This window comes from Suricata suricatta, chromosome 16, assembly GCF_006229205.1.
Source record: "Suricata suricatta isolate VVHF042 chromosome 16, meerkat_22Aug2017_6uvM2_HiC, whole genome shotgun sequence".
In the NCBI taxonomy this organism is placed as follows: Eukaryota; Metazoa; Chordata; class Mammalia; order Carnivora; family Herpestidae; genus Suricata; species Suricata suricatta.
Window position 1 is genome coordinate 46,997,887 of NC_043715.1, and position 22,386 is coordinate 47,020,272.

General features: G+C 54.6%; 1 protein-coding gene across 1 annotated transcript in view; it reads left to right on the forward strand.

Moving 5' to 3' along the window:
• Positions 1-22,386, forward strand: part of GRIK5 (glutamate ionotropic receptor kainate type subunit 5) — a 53,556-nt gene that overhangs the window by 8,403 nt on the left and 22,767 nt on the right. Inside the window, exons 6-12 of the mRNA XM_029924301.1 lie at positions 469-647; positions 1,988-2,041; positions 2,143-2,304; positions 3,859-4,011; positions 4,423-4,527; positions 4,611-4,718; positions 11,888-12,091. Coding sequence (XP_029780161.1) covers positions 469-647; positions 1,988-2,041; positions 2,143-2,304; positions 3,859-4,011; positions 4,423-4,527; positions 4,611-4,718; positions 11,888-12,091 — 965 coding nt within the window. The remainder of the gene's footprint in view (positions 1-468; positions 648-1,987; positions 2,042-2,142; positions 2,305-3,858; positions 4,012-4,422; positions 4,528-4,610; positions 4,719-11,887; positions 12,092-22,386) is intronic.

A 22,386-nucleotide genomic window follows, 5' to 3' on the forward strand; every position in this document is an offset into this window, starting at 1 on the left:
GTCTTCCCGTGGCTGGGGCTGCTGTGAGGGGAAGGGACCTGGCGGAAGGTGTGGCTGTCCCAACAGGGGAGGGAAGACGGTGGTGTAGGCCAGGGTGGTGGCGGTGGTGTGGGGTCCGCTGTACTCTGTGGGTAGAACCTGGGTGGGAGACAGGGAGAGGGAGGGGGAGGCCAGGCTGCTGTCAGGGTTTGGGCCGATGGGCTGGCAGGCGGGTGGTGACTTGGACGATGCAGCTTGCATGAGGGAAGTGTGAGATCCCTGTCACATGTCCCAGCGGTGGAAAGGTGGCGGGGGCAGGCGTGTGGAGGTCGAGCACAGGGTCCCTGAGCCCAGCACCCCCGAGAGCCAGTCACGCCCTGGGCAGCACAGCCCTGCCCCCTCCCGCCCCCCCCCCCATGCAGGAGGAGGAGGAAGCGCTGCCGCGGGACACCTAAAGGGACCCTAACCCAGGCCCTCGTGTCCCCCCAGGCCTCTTGCGGTTGGAGGAGCTCGTGCGTGGCTTCCTCATCTCCAAAGAGACGCTGTCCGTGAGGATGCTGGATGACAGCCGGGACCCCACGCCGCTGCTCAAGGAGATTCGCGATGACAAGGTGTCCACCATCATCATCGATGCCAACGCGTCCATCTCCCACCTCATTCTCCGTAAGGTGGGTCCCCCAGTCTTCGTTTCCCTACAGGGTTGGGGCAGAAACATTGGGGTGACAGAGCACGTCACCCAATGCCCACGGGCCTCAGGGGTCACACTGTAGAGACCTGCTTCCTACGTGCGGGTGATAACCGGGAGGCTTGTCACAGCTTGGCCGCTTTGCGGTCACACCACTTTTGGACCCTGGACGGTCGCCTCCCCTCTCTGTGCACAGCCGTGACGGGTAGTGAGCGAATGGTGGGGAAGCACTTGGGGACAGGGCCCAACCTAGAGTGGATGCCGGTGTGGGGAGCTCCCTGGGACTCACTGGGTATCCGCCCTGCGGGGCAGGCCCGATGACCGTTTTGTGGATGAAGGGGCTGGGGTCGCAGGGGGACCTGGGCTGGCTCGAGGGCGCCCAGGTGGGGCTGGCCCCGGGGCCTTCCCTGTGGGCCCGCCGTACGCCCCCCAGCAGTGACCCACATTCCTTAATCGGTCATCGCTTCTCTGCTCGTCCTCATAATCTAATCTGTATTATTCATTTTTGTCCAGTTTTCTTTCTTTCTTTTTTAAATTAAAACATGTCACTGCCGATGGTAGTGTACAGGAAGATGCGTGGACAGAATCCATGGGGCCCTTGAGGCAGGAAGGCTTAGAGAAAAGGTGTCGGGCTCTGGAGGCAGGCATGCCAGGGTGGGGTCCCGCGAGCTGAGCCAGGGACCCGCGGTCACTCTCCTCTCGTGGAGCCTCACGATAACCCCTCCTGCCACTCAGCCGACACTGGCTGGTGCCGTGGAATGGTCTAATGACCGTAGCAGGGGCAGGCTTGGGCACCGTGGCAGGAGAGGCCTGTGAAGAAGGGCGCCCCAAACAGGGATTTTGAGATTCCAGTCGGTGGCCTTTTCTCTGTGAAGTGCTTATAAAGATGGCGGGGGTGCGGGGAGTTTTCTGGCCTGTGACCAGTAGCAGCCTGACCTTGGCTTTGGAGCAGCGTGGGGAGAGCTTAAGGTTCATGTTACCCTCCCGGCCTGCCCTCTTTCTAAGGCGTACCTTTGCCTGTCCGTCTCCAGAGGGCAGTCTTGGAAGTACCCTCAAGGGGAATGTGGGCATCTGGGGGTGCTGTTCTCTCTTCCACCGAGACCTTCCTTCCTCCCAGGGCACCTGTCCCCCAGTGCAGCGTCAGGGAGCCGGGGTCTCCCTCTGCCGCGACGTGGCTCCTTCTCCCTGTCTCCATCTCTGGGTGTCTCTGTGTTTCCCACAAGTGTCTTCACTAGGCCCGTCTCTAAATCTCTCTTCCTCTCTTGCCGTCTCCTCCTTTCTGCCTGTGGGCCTCTGCCTCTCCTGCCGCCCCACGTCCTCCAGGCCTCAGAGCTGGGAATGACCTCAGCGTTTTACAAATACATCCTCACCACCATGGTGCGTACCTCACGCGGCCCCTCCGGCCCCCAGCCCCCTCCCGGGGTGTCTGCCCCATGTGGGGCCCGGCCCCTGGCCTCATGCCTTCTTCTTGGTCCCAGGACTTCCCCATCCTGCACTTAGACGGGATCGTGGAGGATACCTCCAACATCCTGGGCTTCTCTATGTTCAACACCTCACATCCCTTCTACCCCGAGTTCGTGCGCAGCCTCAACATGTCCTGGAGGGAGAACTGTGAAGCCAGCACCTACCCGGGTCCCGCGGTGAGCTCTTCTTCTGTACTTTGGTCACGCGGTGTTCAGAACCCTCGGCGCCCCCACTCGCTTTCCAAGTACACACCGTGAGGCCTCACGGTGTGGCCCCAAGATAAGTCTGACCTGTTTCCTCATCTCTCCTCCCATGCTGCCCCAGCCACACAGGCCTTCTCCGGGTGCCTCTGTGGCTCCACCACATGCCCACCCCAGGGCCTTTGCACTTGCCCCTCCCACTGCTTCCCATGTCCTTCCCCAGAAAACTAGCGACTCACTCCCTCGTTGCCAAGTCATTGTTCAAACATTCCCTCAGTTATAAGACCTTCCTTGGTCCCCACCATAAAAACAAGAAACTCCTCGCTGATCAGCCCTCTTCCCTACTGTTTTTTCTGCACAGTACCTGTCCTTGCATATCTAATCACCGTGTGAGTGACTCTATATTTTGCTCAGGTATAGGTGTGGATATCTAGACTGTAAGTTCCATGAGGGCGGGGATTTCCCTCTGTTTTCTTTACCATTGTATCCCCAGCACCTAAATCAGCCCAGCTCAGGGTAGGTGTCCAGTGATATATGCTGAATAAATGCAAACATTCAAAAGGCACATATTTATGTGTATTCGTTCACAGACCTCTAGTCCTGTGCCAAGATCCCAAGGCACTCTTGCCGCAGAGACACACACGGAAACTGAGTCAGGCAGCATAGACATACGTGGGCAGAGGCACATTTGTGCGTGCCCCCGCAGCTGTCTACACAACAGATACTCAGACCTTCACACCAACCCAGCAAAGACACATTCTCGCAAACACACGCACACGTGCGTGCACACACACACACACACACATACACACAGACGCCCCGTGTCCTCAGCCACTGCTCGGTGCCCAATTTGTATCAAGTGTTCACCGTATGCCAGGCAGGTTTGAACTCTTATGTGTATTCTCTTCCTTGGTGCCCATGCCGACATGTGGAGGCTGAGATGACACTTCTCCCCATTTCACGGGGGAGGAAACTGAGGTTCAGAGTGGGGTAGGGGCTTGGGCCTCCCTAGGAAATAGGAGAGCCGAGCCTCCAGCTCAGAGCTGCTTGCTTCCTGGACGCCGGCTCACAGCCCTGATGCCGCGCCCACACCGTGTGTAGACAAACAGGCGCTTTCACGTCTAGCTTCCACACACGTGCCCCCAGACACAATCAGGCTGGGGCCCTCTTCCTACGCACTTCGTCAGCTACGCAGATGCAGAGCACCCGGGGCCCACGAACATCCCCCTGTGGAGGCGACGTGCTGGCCATCCAGCCCTTCCCCAAGCAGACAGTGGGGGTGGGGGTCACGTGATCCAGGAAGATCTACTCCCACAAAGCCCTGGGCGGCACACACGCTTTCCCTGCTGCCATCTTGACTCCCCGAAAAAGACACCCAGAGACCCGTCCTCACTGCTGACCTGCACGGTTTCATGCTCCTGGAGAGACAGGAGTTGTCTGAGGGCTTGGGGGTAGCACCATGGGGGGTGTTGGGGCCCCCTACCTAGGCTGCCTCTCCTCATCATCACCCTACCACGTCCCCCACACCAGCTGTCAGCAGCCCTGATGTTCGACGCCGTGCACGTGGTGGTGAGTGCCGTCCGGGAGCTGAACCGCAGCCAGGAGATCGGCGTGAAGCCGCTGGCCTGCACATCGGCCAACATTTGGCCCCATGGGACCAGCCTGATGAACTACCTGCGCATGGTGAGCGGGGAGTGGGGAGCAGGGGGGCGGGGTGGGGGAAGCGGGGAGGGCCGGGGGGCAGGGCCGTCAGTCTCAGGCCGGGCCACTCACTGTGTCCACCTTGTGGCCCCTCTGTGCTCTCCCTCGCCACCAACCCCACCCTCCTTTTGCTTCCTCTGGGCCTCTTTCTCCTCCTCTCCTTCGTCTCTCCCCTCCGGGCCTCCCTCTACCCATCTGCGTGGCCCTCTCCCTGCTTCTTTCTTCCATGTCTCTTCTTTGGCTGGCTTGTTGTCTGTTTTAACCGCGGTCCTTCCTGGTCCCTCTCCCTCTCTTGTTTGTCTTCTCCTTCTCTGTCTCCACCCCTCTGGGCCTCTCCGCCCGTTTATCTGGGCCCCTGCCACCGCTCCCTCTGCCCGCCTCCCGCCCTGCTAGGTAGAGTATGACGGGCTGACTGGGCGGGTCGAGTTCAACAGCAAAGGGCAGAGGACCAACTACACCCTGCGCATCCTGGAGAAGTCCCGGCAGGGCCACCGTGAGGTGAGCAGACCTGGGGACACTCCAGAGTCCTGATGGGGTGGGAGCGGGCCTGGCTTGTGCTGATGGTACCTTCTCTGCCCCAGATCGGGGTATGGTACTCTAACCGGACCCTGGCCATGAACGCCACCACCCTGGACATCAACCTGTCGCAGACACTGGCCAATAAGACACTGGTGGTCACGACCATTCTGGTGAGTGGCGCTTGCGGGTGGGGGGGGTGTTGGGCAGTATGTTGCTGGAGGGGCCTTTCCTGAGCGGTGCCCCAGCCCAGTCCTAGTGAAGGAGGGGGATCCCTCACCTCACACCGCACACAGACCAGCAGGGAATGTGATCATGCACCCAGCAACCCTCATTGTGGCCAAGGTGTCACCGGCCTAATTGCTGCTGAAACAGGGGAGGACATGGGCCCCACCAGTGGCTGTCGCACAGCAGAGAAGGGACTGCCTGGGGGCATGGGGACTCCACGAGGATGCACAGGTAGGACCCTCACACTGAGTTGCTAGAGTGGTCGTTTTGCCACCCTTGCCAACTGAGTGTGTTGACACATGACCACTTACTTAACATCCATCTTGAAGATGCTGAAAGCAGGGCCCTGAGCAGTGAGGCGCCTTGCCCCGGGTCCCATAGCAAGTACATGGCAGAAGTCACATCCCTGAGGCTCCAGAGCGTGAGCCGTAGCCGCTGGGCTCTGAATCTCCAGTCCTTTCGTACTAGAGCACGAGTCAAGGACGTAGTCCTGTAGCCCCCATGGGTGCTGCTCCTGCGTTTAGCAGATCAGAGACTGAGGGCCCTTTGTGCGCCGCTGGCCATTTGCGGAGCACCCCGTTCTATACCAGCCGCCGTGCGGGGCCTGCTCTGTATACCCCTCAGCCACTCCATGGGGTTTGCCTGGTTTTCCTCATTTGGAAGGAAAGGAAGCAGGTCACAGGGCAAATTTAAGCTGCAGCTGAGCAACCTACGTGGAGCCTGTACCCTCTCTCTTGCCCCTGCCGCCCCCTGCTGGGCGCAGTGGGCCACTAGGGGACCCCAGAGGCGGGGAGGCACAGGACCTGGTGGCCTGGAGGCTCGTGTGCCAGGCAGCCATGGCCTTCAGAGCAGCCACGGCCCTGGCCTGCTGGCGTGTGGCGTCTCTGGGAGTCCCTCAGCAAGCCCGTGAGCTGGGCCGGCTCATCGCTGTGAGCGCGGAGGGTGGGGGGATCACTGCGGGGCCCGCAGGATGTCGGAGGCCCCCTCGAGCAGCACGGCACAGTGCTGTCCTCTCAGTCCCGGGGGGACTCCTGATCTTGTGGACCTCGTGTCCCTCTGGAGAAGGGCCAGTGAGCCTGCTGGGGAGGGACAGATGGCCTGCAGATGGGAGACCAGACACTGTAACAGCCTCAGTGAGGGGCCCTGAGGGCCGGGCTGGGCTGGCTGGGAGAAGTCACACTTCCCTGCGCGGGGGAGTGTGGTCTGATCAGGAGGCTTCCCGGACCAGAAGAGACGGGGTCCTAGGTGGGGAGCAGGGACAGAGGTCAGGGAGGGGATGTAGGAGGGCCACAACCTGACCCTGGAGGCTTCATCTTTTTCTCGTGCTTGTCTCTCCTTTTCTCCAAGAGCCAGTTTTGTTCTCTTCTGACATTTATGCCTCTCTTGATGAATTCATTCATTCATTCACTCATTCATTCATTCCACATATATTTATATATTTACTGAAGCTGCTATGTATCAGGCCTGACACAAATGCCAGAAACACATGAGTAGTCACAGATGGTCTTATGGTTTCCTTACTCTTGAGCGGCACTGGGGGAGGGGCCCCAGTCTGATGGAGGAGACAAACCTGGACATGATCATTCCAACACAGGGTATTGAGGGACCCCCGCCCCCATAGAAAGGAGAAACTGACTCAGCTTTAGAAGGTCTGAGGAAGACTTCACGAAGGAGGTGGCGTTAGAGAGGGCTTTAGAAGCTGTGAGGGGGGTGCGCCTGGGTGGTTCAGCCAGTTAAGTGTGCGTCTTTGTGTCAGGTCATGATCTCATGGTTTGTGGGTTCAAAGCCCGTGTTGGGCTCTGTGCTGACAGCACAGATCCTGCCTGGGATTCTCTCTCTCCCTCTCCCTCTCTGTCTCTTTCTCAAAAATAAATAAATAACCATCTAAAAAAAAAGAAGCTGTGTAGGAGTGGGGAGCACATAGAGGGAAGGGCCAGACATCCCCAGAAGCATGAGCTATAGGACCAGGGGCCTTAAGAAATGTTTGCCAGACCAGATGTGGAGGCAGTGGCCTCCTGCACACAGCTGGACGTGCCCATTTGTTCACCAATGTTTTCTGACTGGTGTTCCCTTGGGCAGGGCCTGGGTCAGGCATTTGGGGATTCAGATGTGAGTCAGACCGGGTGGGTGGGACCAGATGCAGTCAGGATTTGCCTTATTCCCTATTCTGTCCGAGGTGCCTAGAACAGTGCCTGGCACGTAGCAAACACAGAGGGTGGTGAGTGCTGTGACAGAGGTGGCCCGGAGGCTGTGGGGCTGCAGGTAGGGAAGGGTCTCTGGTGGATGCAGTTATGCTTTCCCTGTGCCTTGGACAGGGTTGAGTGGGAAGGGGTGAGGCCAGATCTGGATGTCAGGAAAGCTCCTGAGAGAAGAGGGGTTCCAGGTCCAGAGGAGAAGCCTAAGCATGCTGTGGGGAGGGAGGGGGAGCCGATGTGGGGGTTGAGGCTGGCAGAGGGGCTGGGCGTGAGGGAGCAGGGGGAGGTCCGAGATGCGGGGGAGGCTGTCCTAGAGGTGGGGCCTCACTGCTCTGGAGCTGAGAGGGTAACTGGTACCAAGATTAAGCGAGCCCCCACAGGGAAGTTAGGGTGCAAAAGAAGGTACAAGGATGGGGCACCTGGGTGGCTCAGTCAGTTAAGGGTCTGACTCTTGGTTTCGGTTCAGGTCATGAACTCACAGTTCATGAGTTCGAGTCCTACATCGGGCTCTGTGCTAACATTGTGGAGCCTGCTTGGGATTCTCTCTCTCTTTCTCTCTCTTTCACTAAAGAATAAACACATTTTAAATAAATAAATAGATAAATAAATAAATAAAATTAACAAGAAAAAGGCTCATGAGGCAAGGCTGTGCAGTGCTTTCCCTCGGCCTCCAGCCCTCTTCCCCCTTCAGACTTTTCCCAGGACACTCGGTGGGGTCTGTGAGTGTCTTAGTAAAGCTGGGATGCATTTCCTTCTCTTTGGTGACTCTGGGGTTGGTCAGACCTCACTCTCCTGACTTCGCCCTCTACCGCCTCAGGTGGTCTGTACCTTCATCTGTGAAATGGGTCTAAGAATCCCACGTTGAGGGCCTGTGGGAGGATTGCACGAGGTAGGAAAGCCACCTGTTTTCCCAGCACGAAAGGCATGCCCTCCTGACCTTGCGTCCTTGATAAAATAGCACCCACCACGGCCACTGTCTCAGTGCTGTACATGCCCTCTGCCCGTGTTACTCAGTCTTCCCCACAGCCCTGAGCTCGGCACCCTTGCTGACCATGCTGTGGTTTTCATTTCCATTTCTCTAACAAGGAGGCTGACCACCATATTTTGGGTTTATTGGCTATTTGACAGTCTTCTCTTTTGATGTTTATTTATTTTGAGAGCGGGGCAGAGGAGGAGAGAGGCAGGGAGGGAGAAAATCCCAAGTGGCCTCCAAGCTGTCAGTGCAAAGCCCTACACGGGGCTCGATCTCACAAACTGTGAGATCATGACTTGAGCCAAAATCAAGAGTTGGGCGTTTAACCAACTGACCCACCCAGGTGCCCCAACGGTCTTCTTTTGGAAAGTCCCCTGTCCAAGTCTTTTTTTTTTATTAAAAAAATCGGGATAATATGACCTTTTTGTTGATTTGTGAGTTATTTCTATTTTCTGGTACAATCCTCACCAGGTAGATGTATTACAGATATCTTCCACGTTGTGGCTTTCCTCTTCACTTTCAATATTTTGATGAAAAGAAAAGATTTTTAATTTTACAAAGGTCCATTTTATCCGTTTTTTCCTTTTTGATTAACGCTTTTAGAATTTAAGAATTCTTTGCCTACCCCAAGGTCATGAGGATAGTTTTCTGTTCATTTTCTAAAAGCTTGATCATTTTACCTTTTATGATCAGAGCTATGATCCACCTGAAATTGATTTTCGTGTATACGTGAGGCAAGGGCTCAGAGTACTTACTTCACGTAGATGTTCAATTGAGCAGCAGATTTATTAAAGATGATCGTTCTTTCTCCTTCACCTTTCTCACCTTTGTGATAATAAAGCATCTATTTTTAATATTAAAGATTTTATTATTTTTAAGTAATCTCTACACCCAATGTGGACCTTGAACTCACAACCCCACGCTCTGTTGACTGATCCAGCCAGGGGCCCCTCAAGTATCTCTTTATGTGTGGGTTTCCAAGCTCTCTGTTCTATTGTCTGTTTGTCTATCTTTGGTCTAATACCACATTGTTTCAAATACCATAGCTCTAACGTTTATTTTATCCATTTATTTTTTTAATGTTTATTTTTGAGAGAGAGAGAGAAAGAGAGTAGGGGAGGGGCAGAGAGAGACACACACACAGAATCAGAAGCAGGCTCCAGGCTCCAAGCTGTCAGCACAGAGCCCGACTGCGGGGCTCAAACCCACAAACTGCAAGATCATGACCTGAGTTGAAGTCGGACGCTTCATTGACTGAACCACCCAGGCGCCCCATCAAATACCATAGCTTTAAATTAAGTATTAATACCTGGTAGGGTCAGTCCTCCGGTTTCTTCTTTAGGAATACTCTGGCTTTTCCTGACCATGTGTGCTTCTGTATACATTTAGATATCAAACGATTTTAATATTTAATATTAAACATTTTAATTAAAACAATTCATCATATCGGGGAAGACACAGAAGTTAATACAAACCTATGTGAAATAGATTCCAAAGAGCACATGGGGGTTAGGAGTGACAAGCCAGGCTCCGTCCCCCCTCCAGGCGCCCATTTTTCCCTCAGAGGCCACATCCTTCCAGAAACGTCTATACATAAACCAGCGCTCACTCTTTCCTTCACCAAGAGTAGCATATTGTACACGTTGTTCTCTGGCTTTTTTTTTTCTCTTAATATATCCGATAGAACTTGTTATTTTAGTAGTTGCCTAGGAGTCTTTGATGACATCAATAATCTTTTTAACCTGTCCCAAATTAGGCTGCCGCAGTCTTTGTTCCTGCTGGGAGGGTGCTGCCATGATTCCGTCGGGCGTACATTTTATGTACAGATGCACGGCCATTTGTGGGATGGATTCCTAGAATCAGACTTAGCACCAGCCCACTGTCTGTCTGCGGCGCTTCCGCAGAAGACTTGGAGCAAGTCTGAAAACCCTGGATGAGCAGCTCCGTGAGCCCCTTGCTTCTGATAGTCTGGGACTCCCCCCTGTGTCCCAAGTCATTGTTTTCTGATCTGGAGTTTTGTTCTCAGGCCCCAGTCCCTGTTTCTGACTCTTTAAGCTCAGACCCTGGTCGTGAGACCTTGAACCCCGATCCGCCACCCCAGCATCTCAGCCTTGAATTTGGAGATCAGCTGAGCCACGGTGGAAGGAACAGGGCTTCACTGTGCTCAGGAACCGGGTTTTGAGCCTCAGTTTTGCCCCACCTCCCCTCCCCACTGCCCTGCTTCACCGCCGTGTAGCCTCGGACAAGACACTTGACCTCCCTGAGCTTCCCTGCTCTGTATATCGAAAAAGCTTGGGGAGAGCCTTCCAGCGCTAAGCTGGGTCCAGCCTGGGTCCCCATCCGTCTGGCTTCTCCCACGCCCCTCTCTGGTTCTGTCCACTTGGGTTCCGTCTAGCGCGGGGCTTCAGAGCAGAGCCCTGGAGTCAGACCGGCTTGTCCATCTTAGCTGCTTACTATTTCACTTCTTGGGACCTCAGTGTCCTCATCTCTAAAAAGAGGTAATAATATCGACTTCCCACGCTGACAGAATAGCTGTCACACAGCGAGCCCACAAGAAATGCTAGCTACTGCTGCTATTATTAGTGTCATCTCACATTCCTACTCCCAGCTCCACAGTTTTGGGCTTGGAAAGGCAGCTTCGCTGGAGAGCGAGAAGCACTGACTTCCCTCCATCCCACTACCCCCCAGCTGTGGGGCTCTGTGCGGTCCTGGAATCCAGAGCCTATAATAAGACCTGGCCTCACAGTCCCTGTCACTGTGTGACAAGTCACCTCACTTGACCTCTGTGAGCCTCAGTTTCCAGTGTAAGGTCACTGCCAGGAGTTAAACCGATCCTTTTGATCCTTTTGAGCCAGCACGTGCAGTGGTGGGGGGGGGGCTGGGCACTCAGCAGGGACTCCGTGGGAGGTAACCATTGTGAGCATTCTTGCCAAAGCCGTTTCCATCCCCCACTATGGTGTCCTGAGTCCTAACTTCTTTGTGCCTGAGTCTGAAGTGACACTGTACAAACAAACACCTGTTCAGACAATAACCGTGTCAAGATAAGATTCCCTTGTGTTGACAGCATCTTCGCATGCCTCGTCTTACTAGCCCTTTGGCGCATTTCCTCTGCTTCTGTGCTTATTTGTTGCGTTGGGGGTCAGTATGATTTGCTAGAACCCCTCAGAAACAAGTATAAGGTAGCGAACCTGTGCGCAGTCTCAGGTATTTGTTTAGCCCGCAAAGCATCACAAGGATTGGTATTTTTAAATATGAATGGTTGTTAACCTTTATAATCAGAACATTTTACAAAACAGCTGAGGTTTCCAAACTTCTTGACATTGGGCCATCCGGCCTCTCAGGCCTGCTTCCCCTGTGGTGGTGCTGAGTCCCGGTGGGGCAGACCCTCTGATCCTGTGCTCGCTCATCACGTCAGTTCAGCGGGTCGCTACTGGTCGTGTCAGAAAGCGAGGTAGAGCAGGACAAAATAATCAGGTTGTGCTGCCCTAGTCACTAAGGGTACATACAGACCGTTTAAAGGAACAAAGTCTATGGAAGTGCCTGTGTCCGCACACGCATGTGTGACTTGCATTGGAAAGTAAGATGTACTTCTTACTGTGAGGTTCTAGTCAGCAGTCTGAAAGCCCCTGTTCCAGTTTGGCATAATCTCCCTCCAGTGTGATTCACTCTTTGGTTACTAACGTGCCTCCCCTGGTAGGCATTTGTGTTGGAGACGGTGGAGCATCAGGTTGGCTGGTGGAGATTAAAACAGCTCCCTGTCGTCTGCTGGAGGGGAAGCCTCCAGAGCCTTGGCCCTGGCTCCCAGGCCCGCTCCCCACTCTGAGTGCTTGTGGGCAAGGAATGGATGCGGTGACTCCATCCCACCGCGAGGCGGGTTCCTGATCCGCACTCCCCCAGCGGCTCCTAGACACCCCATTTTTGACCTCGCTTCTCTGCCGCCTCCCAGGAGAACCCGTATGTCATGCGCCGGCCGAACTTCCAGGCCCTGTCTGGGAATGAGCGCTTCGAGGGCTTCTGCGTGGACATGCTGCGGGAGCTGGCCGAGCTGCTGCGCTTCCGCTACCGCCTGCGGCTGGTGGAGGATGGGCTGTACGGGGCGCCCGAGCCCAATGGCTCCTGGACGGGCATGGTTGGCGAGCTCATCAACCGGGTACGGCTGGGCCGGGTCTGGGGAAGGGGCCGTGGCCGGGCGGGCGTGGGGCGGGGGGCAGCCAGTGGCGCTTCAGCCAGCCTGGCGCATCACAAGAGGTGCGCCGTGTTCCCATGCCTGGCGAACGCCACGGGGCAGGCACGGTGTGCAGGACGAGAGGCGATGCGTCACCTCCAGTGTCTTGCTTTGCCAGAGGCTCCCTGATGCCCCCTCGGCTTAGCTGGCGCTCAGAGATTTTTTGGGTGGACAAAAAGAGACATGGAGTTGGAATTGGACAAAGACGAAGGAGGTCGAGAGAGTCTCCTGCAGGAGGCAGGGCTGGGCCAGGAGGGCAGGGCCAGCAGTGCTCGCTGGTGCACTGTGCCCGCAACGGCTGTGAGGGCCTGGCACATGGCAGACGTCAGGGCTGCCTGTTGAACTCATTTATTGAGCACCTGCTGTGTGCCTTGCACCAGTGTAGGATATAGCAATGAGCACAGTGGACCTGCATGGACCCTGCTCTCAAAAGCTTAGGGTGTCCTTGGGATGCAGGAAAGCAAATGACCACAGGATAGCCCTCGGGGCTGTGATGGAGAAAACTCAGAGGAGGGACTCAGAGGGGGCTCGTGACCCAGCCAGGCATCCAGGGAGGCCTTTCCAGAAGGGGTGACGCCCAAGCAGATTCCCAAGGTGTGTGAAGGAGTCAGCAAGGTGAAGGGGACACGGGAGAAGAAGAATGCATTCAGAGCAGTGGAAATGGCATTTACAGAAGGGAAGTCAGGGTGAGAGAGAGTGGGGGTGCCCTGGAAGGGCCTGGAGTGTGGGTGGGATTTAGATGAAGGGGAGGAGGGGAGAGAGGCAGGGGTGTGGGAGGTGGTAGGCAAGGGTGCTGTGGGAAAAATATTTTGGAGTCAGACCAGTCTGGGTGTGAATCCTCAGGTGAGTTGTTTCTCTTTCCCCAGCCTCTGTTTTTCCCTCCCTAGGATTGGGATCAGGAGGCCTTGGGGGTCTGTCACGAGGGTTTCAGGAAACAGGGACAGCACCACACATTGCTTGTCAGAGGCAGAGGGACTCAATACATGGTCTCTCCCTGTATTCTAGGCAGGACAGACCACGTGGCGAACGCCTGGAGGCTCGTGGTGCGCCTAGGGCGGGTGCGCAGAGCAGGGCCCTATGGCCGCTGTGGCCACGAACAGTCAGGGACGCCTTGACATTGGACTCCGCTGAGGACGTCAAGGATCCTCACCCTCCTGTCTCTTCCATCCCAGAATCCATTGCATCCAAACCCCTGAATGTCACCAGGGTAGACTTGAGAAGGCCATTTTGCTTGACAAGGGCATTTATCCCTCAGGGCACCGGTTTTCAAAAGCTGTTTTGACTGCAGAACCTTTTTTTCTCCAATTGAAAGCACTCTCAGAACCCTTGGACAAAGCTGAATAACTCTGGTGAAAGCGGAGCGGGGCGTCCCTGGGGTCCCGGGGGCTAGGTTTCTCCCACCTCACCCCAGGGGCAGGCCCGAGGCACTGCCCCGCAGCTGCCAGCCTGTTTGAAAGCTTCTGTCCTGGGTGGGTTTGAAGGGCCTGAGGCCAGAATCTGAGAAGACAGGGGGCAGGGAGAGCTGGGGCGCAGCACATACCCAGCTGGCCTGCTTCCCCGTGACCTCCATTTCCACATCCTGCTCCTCAGTCATGTAGGCTCAGAGCTCTTCATTCCTAGGGGTCTCCAGAAATAAGCAGGCTCTAGGACAGTAGTTCCCCCAACAAAGTCACCATAAACTGAATGCCAGTTTGTTCATCAACAAAGTAGTAGTGGAGTGGTCCTATTGAGTGCTGCAAGAACTTGGGGAAGAGTCTTAACCCCTGGTTCCTCAGGCCCATGTGAGGGGAGGAGGCTTTGGCAGGATAGCGTCTGGGGTGAGCATAGGACAGAGCCCGGGAGCTTTTCTCATGGGCTGCTAGCTGTGTGACCTGGGGGAAGTTACTCAACCTCTCTGTAACATCATGTCTTCAACAGTAAAATTGGGGAAATAACAGTCACTAGTACACACGGCTGTCACAAGCATGAAACGAGTAATTCCCTGGGCCTGGAACAGGGCCTGGTAGGTGGCGGGTACTGTAAGCATGTGCTGTATTCTATATTCCTTTTTTTTTTAATGTTTATTTTATTTTTGAGAGAGAGAGACAGAGCGCAAGCAGGGGAGGGTAGAGAGAGACGGAGACACAAAATCGGAAGCAGGCTCCAGGCTCTGAGCTGTCAGCATAGAGCCCAAAATGGGGCTTAAACTCACCAACCATGAGATCATGACCTGAGCAGAAGTCGGACGCTTAATCAACTGAGCCACCCAGGCGCCCCTCTATTCTATATTCTTATTAACGTTTCTCCCACCAGCCTGGCTGGCACGCGCACACATTTGTGTGTTTATCTGTCCTCAAGCCAGCCCGCATATACCGAGGGCCTACTGCTGGGCCCTGTGCTGCACCCTGGGGTACAGTGGCCAGGCCTGGCCTTGCATTTGCTGAGTAGGTTAAGAGTTGGGCCGTCAGTAGGAGGCTCCTGGCATGTGCCCCCAGGGGTTGCAACTGGCTGAAGTGAGAAAAACAGAATTACTTGGGCTGCTGGGGCGTCAGCAGGATGGTCTGCAGGGGGATAGGGAGGGCAAAGATGGGGACAGGGGGAGGACCTGCTGACTGCTGGGGCGGGGGATGCAGGAGAGAGGACTGAGCCTCTCCGCTGCGGGGCAGCTGGGTGACAGCAGCTGGGTGACGGCAGTGACATTTAGGGAGAGAACACTGGAGGAGGAGCAGGCTAGGAATGCGAAGGGTGGGCGGGGCTTGGCCCTGCCGAGGCTCAACTGCCTGCCTGCCGTGGGAAGGATGGCCAAGTACGCGGAGCCTCCTGCAGGTATGCTGGTGCTCGGGCTGCAGCTGCCTCTGTTGATTCCACACCACATACCAGAGGCTTTTCAAGTGTTACTTAATGATCCTAATAATCACTGTCCTCCCACTGCCGCTCCAGGGCTCGGAGGCGAAGGGATTTCCCCCCCATGTCCCCACCACCACCGCGGGGCTGCACCCAGGTGTGTCTGACCCCGGGCTCTGCCCAGACGCCCAGCAGGTACTTGGAAAGCCCAGAGCGGACAGGCTGACGCTCACTCCCGATTTCTGAACTGTATTAACTCCACCCCATGAGGAGGGCCTGGTTTCAGCCCAGTTTTCTCTAATGGAGACTGAGGCACCAAGGTATCCTGTCCGGGCCACAGGGCTAGTGACCTGCAGAGCCAGGGCTGGCCCCCAGCAGGCTGGCCCAGAGCTGACAAGTGACTTCCAGATGGAAGCTAGCCCGGGGCACCGGAATTCCCCAGTCACCCCACCCATCCCCAGGCCAGTCTTGAATTACGGTCCATTTATTCCACCCAGTGGCCACTGCTGGAATTGGCCTCCTCCCTGTCCTCACTGCTGTGGCGTGAGTTCAGGCCCTGGCCCCTCGCACCAGCCTTCTCGATGGCCTCTTGGCCTCCCAACTCTCTCAGTTCTGGTTTGTCCCCTGGTAGGATCTGCAAAGCCAGCCTGACCTGTCACTCACACATTAATAGCCATAGTGCCCCTCAGCATGAGGTCTGGGCCCTCAGGCCCCGCCCTCAAGGGCAAAGCAGAGATCTCGGATTGGTCTGGGGAATGGTCCGGGAAGCCGACTCTGATGTGGAGGTTAGCAGGCAGGAGGCCTCCTTGGAAACCAGCCATGTGAGGGAGTGAGGGAGTGAGGGAGTGGGCCTGGGCAGAGTTACAGTGCTGTGATGACGGGCCCTGTGGCAGGGGACAGCAGCTCTGAAGCTGGAATGGCCTCAAAGACAGCCCCTGAGGTGAGGAGCAGGCCTTTGTATGCCCCACCAGCCTGTCATTGGAGGGGGCTGGCCTCAGGGAGGGCCTCGGGCGAGGAAGCTCTTCCACCCACAGAGCTGAGAGCCATCAGCCACCGCAGGCTTGGCACCTGGGGCAGTGAGTGCCCAGTCTGGGCTGGTTGGCCTTTGCCACGCCTCAGCCAGGAAGGAGCTAGTTAGGCGTCAGGCAGAGCCGGCTTCAGGCACCTGCATTCCCACGTGATCCCTGCAGGCCCGTAGTCTCTCTGAACTCAGTGTCCTCTCCTGAAATGCAGATGAAATTACTGCCGGCAGTTTTGTGGGGAGTGGGTGTGGGAGAGTCTGAGGTCCCAGAGCAGAGCCTGGATCACCGGCCTTGTGGGTAAGAATTTTGGATGTTTTTTTCTTTTTTCTTTTCTTTTTGTTTTAATAGTTATTTTTGAGAGAGAGTGTGTGTGTGCACACATTCGAGCAGGGGAGGGGCAGAGAGGCAGGGAGACCGAGAATCCCAAGCAGGCTTCATGCTGTCAGCTCAGAGCCTAATGCGGGGCTCGAACTCCCGAGCCGTGAGATCATGACCTGAGCCAAAATCAAGAGTCAGACTCATAACCCACTGAGCCACCCAGGCGCCCCTGAATGTTATTTTCATTGTGTGTGATGCCAGGGGAAGGATTTAAGTAGGAAATGTGACATGATCTGATTTGTTTTTTCTTTATTCGTTGAGGTAAAATTCATATCATGTAAAATTAACCATGTTAAAATGTATAATTCAGTGGCATTTAGTATATTCACAGTGTGTAAACCACCACCCCTGCCTAGTGCTAAAACATTTTCCTGACCCCCAGAGAAAGCCCCATACCCATGAAGCAGTCAGCTCGCACTCTCTTTCCCCAGCCCCTACAGCCACCAGTCTCTCTGTCTCCATGGATTTACTTATTCTAAATATTTCATGTAAATGGAGTCATCCAGCATGTAGCCTTTTTTGTGTGGCTTTTTTCACTCAGCACCATGTGTTCAAGGTTCATCCATGTTGTACTGTGGATCAGGACCATATTTCTGTTTAGGGCTCGATAAATAATGTTCCATTGTATGGGTGTATGACCTTGATTAATTTTCAGATCATTTAAGAATGATCACTCCAGCTGCTCTCTTGAGAAAAAGTGTAGTGGGAAAAGAGAAGAGCCAGGATAGTCTGTCCTTTTAGAAGTCCATTGGAGGGTTTGGGGCACCTGGGTGGCTCGGTTGAGCGTCTGACTTTGGCTCAGGTCATGATCTCATGGTCTGTGGGTTCGAGCCCTGCGTTGGGCTCTGTGCTGACAGCTCAGACCTTGGAGCCTGTTTCTGATTCTGTGTCTCCATCTCTCTCTGTCCCTCTCCCCTGTTTGTGCTCTGTCTCTTTCTGCCTCTCAAAAATAAACAAACATTAAAAAAGAATTTGAGTAATCCATTGGAGGGTTCAGAAAGCAGAAGATAGTGGCTTATACTCCAGTGGTAGCCATGTTGTGTGTACTCAAGAGAGAGAGAGGAATCCAGGGTGAGTGCAGGATGTGGTCAGAGCAGCTAGGTGGGTGGTGAGGCTGGCTTCCCCCATGGGGAGGACGTGGGAGGAGCAGTTTGGTGGATTTGGGGAAATAAGAGTTGTCTCTGGGCATAGATCTTTGGAAGTAGCTATCTGAAATTCAAGAGGAGAAATATGGATTTCATTCTGCAGCTGAGCATGAATTATTGAACTCATCCCCCTTTTGGGTGGTTTCCAGTTTTTGCTAGTGTAGACAACGCCACGGTTAACTGGGCTGTGGACCTATGGGCGTATTCCTGAAGGATAAACTCCAAACAGCGGATGCGCCGGGTCAGAGAGCATGAAAGATGGGTTTTTTTGTGTGTTTTTTATTTATTTTTGAGAGACACAGAGAGACAGCACGAGCAGGGGAGGGTCAGAGAGAGAGGGAGGTACAGAATGCAAAGCAGGCTTCAGGCTCTGAGCTAGCCGTCAGCACAGAGCCCGATGTGGGGCTTGAACCCACGAACTTTGAGATCATGACCTGAGCCGAAGCTGGACGCTTAAGAGACTGAGCCACCCAGGTGTCCCTGAATGATGTTTTTTTAAGCGGAGACTGCCAATTAGATGTTCAAAAGGGTTTCACCAATTTATATTCCCACCAGAAGTGCACGGGAATATCAGATTTCCTACACTCTTGCGAACAAGAGACATTATCAATCTTAAAAAAAAACCAACCTCTGCCGATTGGAAAGGCCAAAAATAATACCTAATTGTTTCACCCTAAACAGAGTGGTACATGGCTGCATACTAATCCCCACGTGGATAGACTGTTATTTAGTGAAGCATTTTTTTTGTATGTAGTTGTTTTCGGGTATTTTTATTTGCTTGTGCTGTTATAAACAACCACAAGCAAAGATCTTTATGCACCCAAGCTCTGCCTGCATTGCAGCTGATTAGACCTGATTCTCTGAACAGAATGACTAGGTACAAGAGGAAGACCCTTTGTGTGGCTTTTGTGCTATGTATTGTCCAGCTGCTTTCCAGAAAACCTACAGCAGTTTCTCTTTTAAATTTAAAAAATGTTTACATTTATTTATTTTTGAGAGACAGAGCGAGACAGAGCATGAACAGGAGAGGGGTAGAGAGAGAAAGAGACACAGAATCTGAAGCAGGCTCCAGGCTCTGAGCTAGTGGGCAGCACAGAGTCCAATGTGGGGCTCGAACCCACGAACCATGAGATCACAACCTGGGCTGGAGTCGGACACTCAACCGACTGAGCCACCCAGGGGCCCCTACCTACAGCAGTTTCTACATAGCCTCCCCTCCCACACAGGGTTGTGATTGTGTTTTAGATAGACAACCCCCTCCATGCACACCCCTGCCCACCACTGTTTTTATAGATAGCGGATCACTTTGATTTTTCCTGGTAGAAAAACATCACAGCGGGCCTTATGTGGTCAGGTGACAAACAGAGTCTGAGCCCAAGCTCCACTCAGAATGGGCCCGACAGGTCCTCAGACCCACCCTGTGTTTTCCCCGTCCTGCTTGTATGATTGCGGCCAGCGGAATCCCACACTGGCTGACTGACCTGTGGAGTCTGGGCCATTATGGTAAAAGAGCCAAGTGGAAGCTCCTAGAATCCCCTGTCCTTCCCAGGGTAGTAATCCAAAAGCAGTGCTACATCCTTCGGGGGATTGCCGAGATTAGTGCCGCCATTAACGGCTCGGAGGAAGCCGAGGTAGTGACCTCATCTCCAGTCAACCAGCTGGTTTGGCCCATGCAGAAGGCAGATGGGTCTTGGACGAGGACTGTGGATTAGTGTCAATGTAATCAGGCGGCGACTCTGATTGCAGTGGCTGGCCCAGACCAAGCGTCTCTGCTGGAGCAAGTCAACACAGCCCTTGGCAGCTGGGATGAGCTACTGCCCTGGCAAATGCTTTTTTTCTCCATACCGCTTTCTGAGGGCCATCAGGAGCCTTCAGGCTTGCCTTAGGGTGCTACCCGTTTCCTTGCTTTCTGCCATCACCTAGGCCATAGAGAACTTGACCTTCACCGTGCACCCGGGGTCAAGCTGGTCTGCTCCACGGGCAAAGTTACACAGATCACATCACGTGAGCAGGAAATTGCATTTAAGGGGGTTGGCAGTAAACGTGCTGTTGACATCACCTGGTCAGAATCCAATCTGGAGACAAAAATAGCACCAGGTACTCGAATCACGTCAGTGACTTGAGCAGAGGAGATCTGGTATAAAGAAGTGTTAACCTGGATGTAATGTCGTTAACCAGATAACCGGGAAGAGTAGAAAGCAAACTAAGGGATCACGGGGTGGCAGGAAGCAGCCACTGTCCTGAGCGCTAAGGGGACAGGGGAAGAAGTTGGAAAGATTAAAACTAGAAACTCAGATGAAGGACCCAACGGAGCGGAAACTCAGACCTCAGAGGAGGGGGCTGCTGTTTGGTAATGGTGACGCCGGGTGGGGCTTGGGGATTTGGGGATAAGTCTCGGGCTGGTTCAGCCCGTTTACCCACACGGCTTTTCATATTGAGGGAGGCCCAGAGCACACGAGGACGGCTGCAGGTGCCAGCTGTGATCTCCCACCTGGGCCCGATGACCCAGCAGATCAGGGACGTGCAGAGTGCTGGTGGCAAATAGGGACGCCGGCACCTGGAGGTGACTCATGGTGCAGAGCTCTGGGGTTTCCAAGCAGATTAACTATTCTTTCCAGAAAGTGCTCATTACTGGGCCCTCCTAGAGACTGAACAGTGAGCTGACCATGTGGTCCCAGTGCTCTCGTGACCTGGCTGTTGTCACAGTGGGTGACCCGAGTTGTACCAGAGAATTATTCACTCGGAATAAAGCTGCTAACTAGGTAACTACGAGGGTAAAAGTTGAACTTCAAGGCAGGCATCAGCAAACTTTTTCCTGTCGACGGCCAGATAGGAAGTATTTTTGGCTTTCAGGCCATACTATCACAAGTACTGAACACTTTTGTCGTATGGAGAGCAGTCATAGGCAATAAATACCCAAACAAATGGGCCTGGGAGTGTTCCAATCAAACTTTACTCACAGACTCAGGCAGATGGGCTGGACTTGGCCTGAGGTGTGCAGTTTGCACACCCTTGCTCTCAGGTATCATGTTGCAAGGCAGGAAATGGCCGCTTCCCTACTTCTGAAGGAACTCTCAAGAGCTGAAACTACTGGAAGCTTAAGAGGAAGGTGCTCGCTAACTGGTGCCGGGTTCCCCGAGTGGGGTTTGTTGAGGCCGGTTATATGCTGCCCTGAGGAAGATCTGCTGAGAGAGGGCCCAAAGGTGCAGGCAGGTCTCTCCTCCTTCCTCGGCCTTGCAGTGCCCCACTAGCGCCCTCTATCGGCAGAGTCAGACAGGGAGCTGATGGCAAAGCAGAAATAGCTGGGATAGAGGGCGTTTGTGGCTGGAGGACAATCACAAAGGCTTTGGTTGGCCTGGGGGCATTTCAACAGTCCTTCTATCCCATCATTTCTACAGGTAGCTCGTCCTTTGGGTTTTTTTGGACTTCATTCCGAGATTAAACATCAGGGTCCCCTTGTGGAGGGAAATCTTCTCTAGGAAGTAGGTGACAGTGCTAGGAAATCAAGGGTGAGGAGGAAGAGATAGGAAAGGGGGTTCCAAAGGATCTCAGACCTTAGGAGGGGCTTGCAGCGTTTAAGGATGGGTCGTCCTCCCTTCAGAATGAAACCCAGATCTGACCACCTCTCTCCACCACCCCCGAGCCCCACCCCCAAGTATCTCCATGGACTTCATTAGCCCCCCAAAGACCCCCACTTCCATTCTCGCCCCTGTGGTCTGTTTTCATGGCGGCCAGATCACATCATCGTCCCCCTGCTTACGCCCTCTGATGTGACGTCTCTTTTGCCCTTGGAGTAGCATCCGTCCAGCCCCCTTCCTGTGTCTGCGGGTCCTTGCTCTGTTGCGGCCCCCGCCCTTCCCTGACCGCCCCCCCCCAAACTGCAAGCCCCTCCCCACCTCATGTGCTTGTCCCTCAGCCTGGAACTTTCTCCCTAGTTCTTCTCAGGCTTCGCCCCACACCGCCTTCACGTTTGTACCCCAGACCTCCCCGCAGCGGGGAGTGTTTCCAAACCAGCATCTCTGAGCAGGCTTGCTCACGTCGCCCTGCTTTGTCTTCGTAGCTTTATCGGTTTATGTCCACTGCTGAATTCCCAAAGCTAGAGCCATGCTGGGTCGGTGGTGGGTGTCCTGCAAATATTTGTCAAGTCGGTAATTGGATGGATGGACAGACAGAATGGGCAGAGCGACGGCTGCGGGGGTACACGAAGCAAGATGGCGGGTGTCTAGGTCTGTGCTCCTGTCACAGGATACCAAGGGCGGGTGGCTTATAAACAACAGACATTGATTTCTCGCAGCTCTGGAGGCTGAGCAGTCCAAGATCAAGGTGCTGGCAGATTTGGTGTCTGGCGAGGGCCCTCCTCCTGTTCACAGCCGTCTTGTGCCTCCTATGGTGGAAGGGGTGAGGGAGCTCCCTGGATGAGGACACTGATCCCATTCATGAGACCCTCATGCCCTCCTCGCCTCCCAGAGGCCCCACCTCCTCACTCCATCATGTCGGGGGATTAAGATTTCAACATGGAAGTTTGGGAGGTGGGGAACACTGACATTCAGTATATAGCAGTGGGGGTGAGGCTGGTGAGGTAGTGGGGGGCTGGGTGAGGAGTTTGGATGTCAGTGGAAGGAGAATAAGAGCTGTTGCTGGGTTCAAGCAGGACTGCTGTGACCGGGCTGTGGTTCCTGGGGCCCCTCAGGGCGTTGGCTGGGTTTTCCAGTCCTGAGATGTGGGGATCTGTACAGGAGCCAGGCAGTGAAGGAGGAGGAAGCAATCCATTCCAGAGGTGTTTGGGGAGCAGAATCAGGAGAGCGTGGGGACAGAAGTGAGGGGTGGGAGGTGTGAAAAGGGCCCCAGGCAG